This window comes from Sinohyriopsis cumingii, unplaced genomic scaffold (assembly GCF_028554795.1).
Source record: "Sinohyriopsis cumingii isolate HCF-2022 unplaced genomic scaffold, ASM2855479v2 utg002106l, whole genome shotgun sequence".
NCBI classification, from domain to species: Eukaryota; Metazoa; Mollusca; class Bivalvia; order Unionida; family Unionidae; genus Sinohyriopsis; species Sinohyriopsis cumingii.
The window spans coordinates 413494-426140 of record NW_028316131.1 but is presented as its reverse complement, the minus strand read 5'-3'; the positions used below and the strand labels follow the sequence as shown (position 1 = coordinate 426140).

The following is a 12647-nucleotide window of genomic DNA, read 5'->3' as shown; positions in this document are numbered from 1 at the left end:
ACATAATCTGAATACTTTTCTGTCCTGACACACCCCTGCTAAAGGGGCATATATGGAGAGCTTGCTTAACCAGATTGAATAACTTTGTAAACTATTATATATGGTTGGTATGTACAATTTATCACAGCTCACAGGTACTGTCTTTTGGATCCTTCTGCTCCAAAATAAGGTTTTTCACTAAGCTCTGTTAAAGCTTCACTTACTTGAATCGGTGCATTAATGACTACTATACCAGTTTTACTATCTATCCCATATGGCTTTAGTAGGCATAAAATAAATACGCGTGTTGTAAGCTGGCTGGCCATCTCTGTTTCTCACTGCTTACCCTAGCACTCATATCAACTTTGTTAATAATAATAATAATAATAATAATAATAATAATAATAATAATAATAATAATAATAATAATAATAATAATAATAATAACAACAACAATAATAATAATAATAATAATAATAATAATAATAATAAATAAAAATAATATTAATAATTATAAAATTAACAAAAATAATAAATAAATAAAGTTACTGAAATGTATTTGTGCATCTAAGTGAGTTAGTTTTGAAGCGATTAGTACATTGTAGATGCCAAACATTATAATATGTTTATTTTTTTTTAAATAAAAGCCTACCTTTTCCTACCTTAATTTAAAACTGAGTGTAATAAGCAGGAAACAAATATTCTTATTGGCTTAGGATTTTAAATCCATCATTGTCTTTTAATTCAGATCAAATAAATAAATAAATATATATATATATATATATATATATATATATGTGTGTGTGTGTGTGTGTGTATATATATATATATATATATATATATATATATATATATATATATATATATATATATATATATATATATGGTCTCGATACAAAAATAATGGCTCCGTTTAGCAAACAAAAACAAAAAGAGAACTCCCAACTTTTACCCTTCTGCTCATGTGCGAGTCAAATAGCCAATGAAAAATGATGTGTCTAATTAGGCAGTATGTTAGTGAAAGAATCCTGTGAATTTGGTGTTTTCGAGTCTATTCAGAAATAGCTTTCAAAATGTGTTTCCTACTCGATTTTCAGGCAAAAATGCCAAAAGCTTCAGAGGTTATTATGTTAACAATCTAGGGTATTTTCAGACCTATAGTGCTCCAAACATGGCAGCTCACTGGGGAATCATGTATGCTGTTATGTTCTTACAGGCATTGTCTACTGCTCAATTCTGAGTCTAACTCTTTTCTAAAACCTTGTACTGGTAAGCCATACCACCGCATTGATAACTAAATGTATATTTTGTTTTGGCCTCCATAGTTGTCTGAACAAAAACGAAATCTTTTAAATCCATTTTCACTTTCTTTTTTCAATTTACAGAAATCAAATATTCATATGCAAATAGATGTTGAAAATGGGTTAGCCAGATCTACAAAACATGTACATCTAATCCTCAAAAAGGTTTGTATTCAGATCTAGGTGTAAATAACTTTGACTGAATTCTCTCAATCAGTTGTGACTCTCATCACATGGAAAAGATCTGATGCATATCCAATCGATCTTCTTGTGCTTGAATGATTAGAATGACTCCCTTTCCTTCTCCCTGCAGCCACTTATGTAAATTATATGGTCACTAATATGTGTTATATGAATGAAAACAAGTCTTACTTTCTGTTCCACACTATGTAAGGAGAAGGTGTTATTTAATAAAAGAAAGTTACTTGCCAAAACTATTTGCTCGTTGTGGGTTTTATATAATAATGCCTTTTCTTACCAACAAAAAACAGAATGTATAAAACAAATTGTTCTTATATTCTGCTTAGGGATTTTTTCTGGGCACATATATCTAGATTTATCATCACACCCAGTTTTCAACAAATGAGATGACCAGTTTCAGCTAAATCAGGTGTGAAAGGTTTGAAAGAGAATAAACATTTCAAATTTTAAAAATGGAGGCATCTCATCAAATGCTGATCAGACACTTATTTTACAGTGCACCTTTCCTAGTCATGGTACAACTGCAAGTTAAGTTTCATGACGATGCTGGAAACATTTAAACTGATATGAAGTGTAAGTACAACTTTCAAGCAATGGTAGATAATGTTATAAGCACTTAACTGACAAAGCTTAATCATACGCAAACTCTTGTCATGACACTTCCATGCCATGTTGCCTTAAAGTATCTTAAGCAATTCAAAAGAGAGAAGCTGGAGAAACATGAACAGACTGATAAATAAAATTAGTACATGGTAGAAATGAATATCTATTTTCATGAATATATCTCAAAGGGTTATATTAAAGGGAGAAGAGTGTTACAAACAGAGGTCAAACCATCATAAATTATAGCAAAACTGGGGATAAATCTTAATATGAGAAAGATTCTTTTGCAAGACACAAAAAACAGCCAAGACACAAAAACATATCAAATTTAATTAAAATCACAAAGAATTGAAGAGATAATAAATAAACAGAACTGAATCACTATTTGTAGGATATGAGCAATACTTAATGACCGACAGCATTGAAGTGACAGGTTCAAACAGACTTTTTAAAAACAAATTAATGAACTAATGCTAACCATTTTCATAAACTTCCTGACCTACCAACAACAAAACTTACGACTTATGTGCATTAAAGAGTGCACAGTAATTCACATACTATTAGGTGAACATACTTCAATGCATTTAAAATTAAAAGCCATTTTTGGTAGTAATTGTATCATAGCATACTTGCTATCAAGCTGTATCTAAATAGCATAACCGCTATTTGAATGTGTCACAAATATTTTCTCCACCAAGTGATGCAAGCCTTCATAATGAAGAAATGAAAGAATCCTTGTTAAACAGATTTATATATTTAAACTAAATACTCTCCAAGCAATAAAAATACCTTAGAGAGAGGCACTCATATGAACAGGAAAGAAATATCTAGCCACATTATCTCACAGCTTGTACTCTTTATCTCCAATATCATGTTCAAATTTGCCTCAAGTGCAAGCTTATTTGCACAGGTCTTCAATTCAGTTATATTACTTTGAAATCTTTAACTCCTTAGATTTTGCAAGATCTTCATCCATTGCATTTCTCTTCTGTGCCTTATTGCCACTTCCAGCTTCTTTTGTATTGTTGTCCAGATGAATCTGGTATTTTCCTCACTCTCCTGAGGCAGATAGCATGAGTTTCTTTGTGACCTGGGTCTGGGAGATTCCTCCGGCCTTGTAGATATGGTCAATTATAGTACATTTTGCTTTAAGAATGCTCTTAGCCAGAATTTCAATTCAGAATTAAAATAATAACTTGTTACTTCATAGTCATTGAAGAGTCAATTTTATATTCTTGCAAGTCCTCATTCAAATCTTTATCAAATAGAACAAATTCTTTGTTCTGCCCATCATTGAAGATACTTTGCAGTGTGTAGTGTGATACAACGCTGAAGACAGCTAAGTATGCAGTTTTTCTTTCCCCACAGAATACTGCAAAGTATTTGACTGTAAAGGAAGATCAAGTCAAACATATTATTTTCATCATATGATTTGAACCTGCAATGACAATGTTTAAAATCCATATGATTTTGGCTTTCACATTTGTATATCTACTTTGACATTGGCTGATTTTGGGAGTTTAGATGTCTTTCTGACAAAATTTTTGCAACAGATGAAGTAAAATTCGATGAGACCAAAAAGGGTGTAGTTGTACTAAAGAGGTTTGAATGCACCAATCCTTTTATTTCCATGTTTCCCATGACAGGAAATGGTTTGTTCTCTCATTTTCTGCTTCAAAATTTTTCTTACAAACAGAGCAAACTGCTTTCTGTTGTGACACTCTACTTTAATTTTTTTGACAATGATTTGAAGCCTGAAATTTCAAGCCATTTGGCTTCAAAAGAGACCTTTTCAGGCATAACAAAGTGTTGAATTACATATTTATGGATCAATTCTGCACTATTAACAATACTCCATTGACTCTGAAGACAGTGACAACGTTTTCACACAAATAATGATGGAAACATATTGAACACACATGTGCAATCTTATGTCCAGCTCCCAAGTTACTTTCCTTTGTTCACTTACGGAGAAGATAAATGGAAAATGCCTTCATATCTATCGACAAACAATATTTAAAATAAAATATTTTAATGGAATAAAAAAAAGACAAATAAAAGATTCAGCTCCTGTTTCCACAAAAGTTGTAAACTTGCAAAAACCTTTCAACAGAAAGTTAGAGCCCCAAGTGGCCGAGTGGTCTAAAGCGTTCTCTGTTATGGATCACTGCCATCTCACTTTTGTCTGCATTGGTTCGAGTCTCAGATTTGGCTAATGTGGGTATGTGAGAAAGCTTGCCAGTAGCTTCTCGTGGGTTGGTGGTTCTTTCCGGGGTTTTCCCAGCTTCTTCTTCCACCATTAATACGGGCTGCCATGCATAGCCTATTGTGTGCTGAAAAATGGCGTTAAACCATACAACAACAGCAACAACATCAATAGAAAGTCATTTTTCATGAGCATGAAATGTCCAACTGAAACTTTACAAACTTTCACAAACTCTATACGAACCCTGGGTGAAGTCTTGAAAGCTAGATGGATTATGCAAGTACACAGATGCAATTACATTTGTAAGATCCTAATTAATTTACTTACTATCTTTTCTTAGCAAGGGTAATTAAATTGTGCTGATGTAACTTTGAGAAGCAGTTAATGTTATTTAAACTGTATCTAGGGTGCACTGGTGTACATCTTGCGTCATGTGAGCACGATCATGTCCAATAGCAATCGTCAGTTTTTAATCGGGGTTTTAATTTAAAAAATAGGAATTTAGTATTATATCACCCGCAATTGCTAGCTTTTATCGATGAATACTAATTTTAGCTGCTTAATCACGGTTAGGCATTGGGTCATGCATATCTGAAATTGGAAAGGATAATTTTCACACTAGCTTTATCGTGAACTTACATTATATAACTTTACCAGTCCTTCTTTTGTCAACAATGTCAGGAGCTTGACATCATTAACTAAAAGCTGCTTCACAAGGTCTGCCCTGTTAGACTTTATGGCATTGAACATCATAGTCTGAAAATATACATTGTACACAGTCAGTAATCTTGTTAAACAAATGTCTATGCTTTTATAAAACACTAATGAATTACAGTGATGATGGTCCTAATAATACAACTTCATACATAAACTTACTGACATCTGCTGAGTAGTCCCATAACTGTAAAGTCATCGGCTAAAGTGTCGTCTAGTTGATTGAGAGTTTGAAGCAGTATTGACCAATATGCCAATAACAGATCATATGTGAAGTTCAAATAAAATGTCATTTCCCTCATATTCTAGTTACCAATAGTTAGTTAGGTTAAGATGAAATTAAATCCGAAATTTTGACATAATTTAAAAACTACAATTATGATGCTTTTGGTTTTGCTCTTAATTTTTATTTCCAAGGTAATTTGGCTGCAGCAAGTACATATTTAATCAAGTTCAAAATGGTGGACTTGGCCATTCTGTTGTTCTTATGTGGAGTTATATTGTTACAAGTCTATGCTCTTAAAAGCAGAAAAGAGAGAAAAGCAACAAGCTTTGTAAAATTCAACAAACAATATATTTCCTGAGGAAACACAGTGAAAATAATATTAAGGAACTTAGGGTATTATGAAATAAATCCACAAATAACCCTAGAATTACAGACACAAGTCCTAATAATTAAAAGTCCTAACTATAAAAAAAGGTATCACAAGTTTTAAAAACAATTACCTTTACAATACTCTTATATTTCATTTTTATCTGAACGCATCCTCGTCTGCATGTCACTGAGATATGATGGATGTAAGACTTTAATATTTACATTGTCATTTACAATACTTCTTTCACTGTTAAAATCAGAATAAACTGAGAAACTGAAGGTGGGCTTAATATTGTCTTCATAGAAAAATCATTTTTAATGAGTCGTGCAGTATACCCATCCGAAAAAATCTTATGAGGAGATATATTGTTATGAGTCTATGCTCTTAAAACAAGTAACAGAAAAAAAAATCAACAAGCTTTGTAAAATTCAACAAACAATATATTTCCCAAGGAAACAAAGTGAAAATAATATTAAGGAACTTAAGGTATTATGAAATAAATCCACAAATAATCCTAGAAGTACAGACACAAATCCAAATAAATAAAAGTCCTAACTATAATTCAGCAGAAGTCCACAATAAATCCAAAATGAAGGTGTTAATGTGTCTGTTATACCCTATATATGGCTAATGAGCCAACAGTCTTTTGTTGAATTACAGTAATATAATTCCATGTTTAAATTCAACATAAATTCCAGTGAATGTCTCTGCCCAAGAATTTTATCAGATAACGTTTGTATTTTGAATAATTTGAAGAACTAAATATCAGCCCAGCTGGACACAACATATAATACAACTTAAAAGTGCTAGATCTTAAATCACAACTGAATTTTTCCTCCAGTGATAAGATTATATAGTCTTCTGCTTGACCTCTGGTCACAATTAGCAGTCTCTAAAAACAATTATTACCTAATGGAAAATAACAAAAACAACGGAAATTAACCTTCTAGAATGATCCTTATGTTTGCAAAATAATAATGCTAGTTATTATGAGAAACCTAGTACTACACTGCATATTTTTACGGCATCAGATGTATATCATTCAGTTGGTTCAGATTTATATTTAGAAATCAATGTTTAATTAGCACTAGGTGTGATGTATGTTGCCTCCTAAAATGAATCTTTGTAATATTTTGCAAATCTTGAATGCTAATATCTCTCCAATGCCAACAATGTTTGCAGCAGTTCCATCGTTTTCGCACAAGCATCAGTCTTTCAATTCGGATATGTGAAATGTTAAATGCACCATAATTGGACAGAATTAAAAGATATGAGGTTTATAAGTTTTGAATATTAAAATATCAGAATAAACAGCATCAAATTCTACAGATTTTAGGCATACATTTTGTTAAATGTATTAAGTATCTTGTTTTGTGAATATTCAGTAATGGTATGAAGTGGGAAGACAAAGCTACTTTTCAAATTGCTGCAGTTGGAAGTTTTATACTTTGGAAATATTAATGTCATTATGAACTCACAACAAAATGTCACACAGGTTTTCACTTCTGACTGTTTGTTGACATAGTGTATGGATATATATTTGGAATTGGAATAAGAGTTTTGTACTTCAAGTCACTGATGTAATGTCATGGCTATAAAAAGACTACATTATGAGGCATATTTAACTTTCTAAAAGCTGCAAATAAATAACTCTTATTCGACAATTGAACTACACTCTTCTGTCAAATGATTATAGCAAAAGTAATCATTTCTCATAACTATTCTGATATTTGTCTACCTTTTCAATTACTAATGTAGTATTTGAAGAAGAAAAAAACATTTTTGAAGCAAACTTAATAGGATAATCTTATACTAACTGCATGCAACTGATGCAAATTGAAGCAAAATATTTCAAGTAACACTATGTCATACTTGCTAATCCTGTTATGATGTATATTACAATACTTGCTAGCTAAAACCAATCTACAAGGCATTTATATGCTATCTGCACCAATCTGATGTTAATAGCTGTTACTCTTGCATCCAGGTTAATGTACGTAAGATAGTAATGGAGAAGGTGAAATTGCATTAGATCCTGAGAAAATCACTATTATGTTTTACTTGTTGTATTCTTGTGTTTAGGTTGGTGCTTCAAGTAAGTACACTAGCACTGGAGTAGGTGAACCTACACCTTTATTCAATAGATTTTGTAACAACTGTAGACAAATGAAGTAAAATAAAAATGGAAGTCAGTGTGGTGATGCCTGATGCCATTAATGGAAAGTTGGAAGATAGTGACAATCACAACAATGCAATGCTTTTACCACTGGTAATATCATTCCAAAATTTAGTTATCTGGCAATGCAAGTATAATGATTACATTTCAGTTTTAAGAACCACATACCTTCTGAAATATTGCAAGCATTATGGCATCAAGGTCTTGGTCACCACTGCCGTATTGATATATATGAATCAGATTGGACTTAGCAAGGCAGTCTTGGATTAGCTTGATATTACCATCCATATCTTGCTCTGCACAGATACCCTTCATTTTTTGACGGATATCAACTTTCTGATTGACATGCATCTCAGTTCTGTTGAAACAAATGTATTACATATTCAACAATTACTTAATTAATAGTAATTGATTTCAAGTCCAATATCAGCTTTTTCCTTTCTTCCAGAAATATTTATTAACAAATCCTAAAACAGTCAAACCTCTTTTATACAAATGCGTTGCTGAAACTTTTATTTTTACTACCAACTGAATTATATGATAGATAATAATCCAGCACACAATATGTCATCATTGCTATTTCTACTTTCTTATTGCATAACGAATGGCTTCTCGTCCTTTTCTAGATTGGTCTTTACAAAATGAATTTTGCTTGGGCATATAATGAAGATTTATAAAACTTTTGTTGATACTGATAATATTATTGATATATAATGATAATGTGCTTAATATAAATGCTGTGGTCATTGTATCACTCACAACCTAGAGGGTGCTGTTCTGAATCCTAGCAAATTTCTTGACTTCAATAACCAAAATAGAACCTATTACTTTTCACATGTGTATAGGCCATTAGGTATGTATGTAGGTAACAACATACAAACAATTAACAGCAATAAATATAATCATTCGTCTGCAATGACAATTTGCATTTGTAAACCTTTCGCTGTCTTGTCCTTGGTTATCTTTGTTATCAACCTCAACCTTTTCTGCATGTCTGATTGCATCAGCTAATATCTCAGCTACTCCGCCAGATCCCTGAAATACACAAAATTTATGATTATGTAGCCTTGATCTTTCACTATTAACCTAATACAAATATCACCATTATGTCAAAAATAATTCATAACTTAACACATTTATTACAAGTATACTCATTTTAAAAAGGAATAAAATTCATTATATGCAATTCATTGTCAGACTATGTTGTTTTATTCAACATTATTTCATTAAGGAAACATTAGTGCAGTCTCTTAGTATTAATGTACCCATGTTCAAAGAAGATATACAATTCATGTTCAAAGAAGATATACAAAACAAATGACCTTTGTATGATGTTCTATAAACCAGAGGGCCCCAGAGTGGCCGAGTGGTCTAAAGCATTCACCATTATGGATCATTGCCATTTCACCTCTGTCTGAATGGGTTCGAGTCTTAGATGCGACCAATGTGGGTATGTGAGAAAGTTTGCCAATAGCTTCTCGTGGGTCAGTGGTTCTTTCTGGGGTTTTCCCGGATTCTTCCTCCACCATTTATACTCGCTGCCACGTCACTAAAGCCTATTTTTTGTGATGGAAAATGGTGTTAAACCCTACAACAACAACAACTATAAACCAGACTCATTGTTTAGAAAAAGAGTAAACTCTTGATAAAACAATGAGCAAGGTACACAAAGCATTATATAATTATATTCCATATTTGCTATATCATCGGCAATGTTTTCATAACACTTTGAAAAAACAATAAAATGTGATTCATATGATCCAATATTTGTTTATATCTGATATTTTGTTATTGTTGATTTCATTACAAACAGCTTAATGTTAAAAGTAGCATCCCACAATACATGTTAAAACTGACTTTCAGCAAATGCACAAAATCTAAAAGCCTGCAGTATACTGTTTTGACTTTATGCTTTAAAACCAAGTAACAGAAAAGAGCAAAAACTAACAATTTTCATACAATTCAATATACAATTTTTTTCCTAGACTACAAAAGTGAAAAATTTAAAAAGAACTTACAGTACCCTGAATAAAATCACAAATGGTCTAAAAGGTTAAATCACCAGTCCTAATGAATAAAGTTCTAGTTAAATTTTAGTGGTGTTCAAAATAAAATCCAGTGCTGAAGGTGTTAATGTGCCTGTAGTCTTCAATGTACTAATGTACCAGTAACCTGAGTGTGATGATGTACTAAATCTTTTGATTAGTCACAGTAATATAATCCAAAATGTCCTTTTCTAAATTCACTTTAATTCCATGTTAATGGCTCTGTCTAAGAATATTATTAAGCACTTTGTAATTCCAGAGAAGACAAATTTGAACAAATAATTCCAACCAAATACAAAATTGTACACAAATTATTTCTGCATCAGATGTTATTGCAGGAATTAATAGTTTTTAAGTAACAATCTAAAGTAGTGCTAGTCCAATGTCCTTGAGCCAGATAAGACAATGATTCTAATATTTAACCTACACACAGAGAGAAACACTAGCCATATATTACATTGTTTTCAAAACATGTCACTGATCAGACAACATGAACTTGAATTTGGACAAGGTCAAGTACCAAATACAATTATGCATTACATGCATTGATAAAAACTACCCACAAGGCAAATTAAATAAACGTAACATTACTCACTGGTTAAAAACCATCACTTTTATAAGTGGGTTAAAAGATAAAAATTTGTACTTGCTGCTGCATTGCTAGTCACTAAGCATTAAGGGATTAGTGTCAGAACAAGTCAGCCTAGTGGCAGGATAATGTGACTTAGTGGGACATGATGCTACACGTATGCGGTATGATGCCCAAGTGCCACTATAAAGTGTCACACTGCGAACATAATACCAATATGACTAAATAATTATCAAAGCTAAATTAAAAGTCCGAAACGCACACATGTAAGTGGGTTACTCAATTTACTCTTTAATTTTGTTACTAATGAATTGACTTTAAAAGATGCTGGTTCATGAGAAATTTACAAAACTTATATTAAACTGTAAGATTAAAGATCTCCAAGATAAAATGTTCCACACCCCCATTAATAACTACAAATCATATTGCTTTATATTAGCCAATTTTTATTCTTGCCATATGTAGATTGCTACACAAAGGATTGTCCCCTGGTGTGATTAGCTTGTCTGGTTATTAGAAGGCATGCTACCTTAATGAGCAAGCACTGAGATAAATAACACTGTGTAACATGCAAAAATTCAATTTTAAACAATATTATTGTTTCCAGTTGCATGTAATCATACATATCAAACATAAAACTACCCACCCCCACCCCCAAGAAAGTGGCGAAATATTTTTAATGAAAAACAAAACTGGATTTAAAGTGGAAGTTTACCATGGTTCTGATGATTTAACATATGTATTATTTTTCATGGCTGGTTGCCAGTGTTATCTTTAAGATGCAAGTAATAAGAAAATGGAGAAAAATTGCTACCTCCTTGAGCTGTCCTCTATGTACTCTTCCACATGATTGGATAAAGGACCACAGATGTGTAATACTACTGTATTATAACTTAAGTTTCATTTATCACCAGCCATTTTATTCATATAGTTTTCTTAGTCTGCCCCACCCACGTGTTGCATTTGTTTGTGGAAGCAGTCTCTCAATCAAAAACAATCTTCCTTAAACTTTGCATCACTTCCAGCATTTTGAACAATGGTGGGAGAATATTTGAGGCTCAAAAAATGGTTATGTGGTGTGCAAAGCAGTGTGTGTGATCCACTTAAGCAATGTTGGACAATTAAGAACAAGTTTAAGCCATGCAAGCCTATAGGGAATGGTACAGTCATTCAAACATCAAAATGCAAATATTCAGTATAATATTAACAAACAATTAAAAACCAGATCTGCCCATACATGATTTACACACTAATAATCAATGTAAACCCCGGTTGACCATTGCATTAATTCAACAGCTGATCAGAGTCCAAACTGTTTATAATTAAACGTAGAACAAACAGCAATGTCAGATCTTGGTCTAAGCAATTCACATTTGAATCAGCGTTAGTTCAAGGCACATTTGAATCAGCATTATATATTACAACTGAAGTATAATCCTACTGTTTGCATACCTTTACAATGACCATTGGTGTATCTTTCTGGAGAGCAATTTCAACCATCTTCAGTGTAGTTTGTCTTCCTCCTACAACCAGCATTAATACAGGCACTGCAATGGACGGATTAAGGTAAATATATTCAACATTTAGCGTAACAGGCTTACATAACATAAGGTAACATCTTATGATAAGGTCAAGCCGAGAATACGTTTCGTTACAGCAATATTTGTCCCTATGTTAAAGATGCCTGACATTAGAACTAAGGTTGCTGACATTAAAAGTTTTGAGAATCCCCAATTTGATCAGATTTGAATGTTTTCTATATAGAAGAATCATTTGTGCAATATATAATCCAAGAAACTTAACATCTATATTCTCCAAACGTATATCTGAAACTACTGACAATTTGAGAAGATACTCTGTTGGAAATGCAATAATTTTAAACCATGGGGCATATAAGAAGACACAATTAAGTTTACAGAGTAAATATAACTCAACTCACTGGTTAAGATGTATTTTATTTGTAATATGCTATTTAAAGCAGAATTATAACAACTTCATATTTTGCATGTGCTTTGAAGTAATCACTTCTGTGTCAAACGTGTATCCTCCAAGATTTAACATCAGGAAGTTTAATGTTATTATGGCAAGATTAGAAATAAATGGGTCAAAACTATCATCCTCAAATGCGAAGGCTAGGTCCAGATGGTTTTATTTGCATTTATTTTGCCCTGAATTGTTTCATATCAGAATTTAATGTGTTGTTTGAGCACAGGTGTTTTATCTCTTGAAACAGTCTA

The 12647-nt window shown here is 32.2% G+C and overlaps 1 protein-coding gene across 1 annotated transcript in view; it reads right to left on the bottom strand.

Annotated features, from left to right (window-relative positions):
• LOC149771140 (transient receptor potential cation channel subfamily M member 2-like) overlaps nucleotides 1-12647 on the bottom strand; it is a 53375-nt gene that overhangs the window by 24736 nt on the left and 15992 nt on the right. Inside the window, exons 4-7 of the mRNA XM_089948815.1 lie at nucleotides 11863-11957; nucleotides 8714-8811; nucleotides 7945-8134; nucleotides 4945-5046 (exon numbers count right to left, since the gene is read on the bottom strand). Of these exons, the coding sequence (XP_089804941.1) occupies nucleotides 4945-5046; nucleotides 7945-8134; nucleotides 8714-8811; nucleotides 11863-11957 (485 nt within the window). The remainder of the gene's footprint in view (nucleotides 1-4944; nucleotides 5047-7944; nucleotides 8135-8713; nucleotides 8812-11862; nucleotides 11958-12647) is intronic.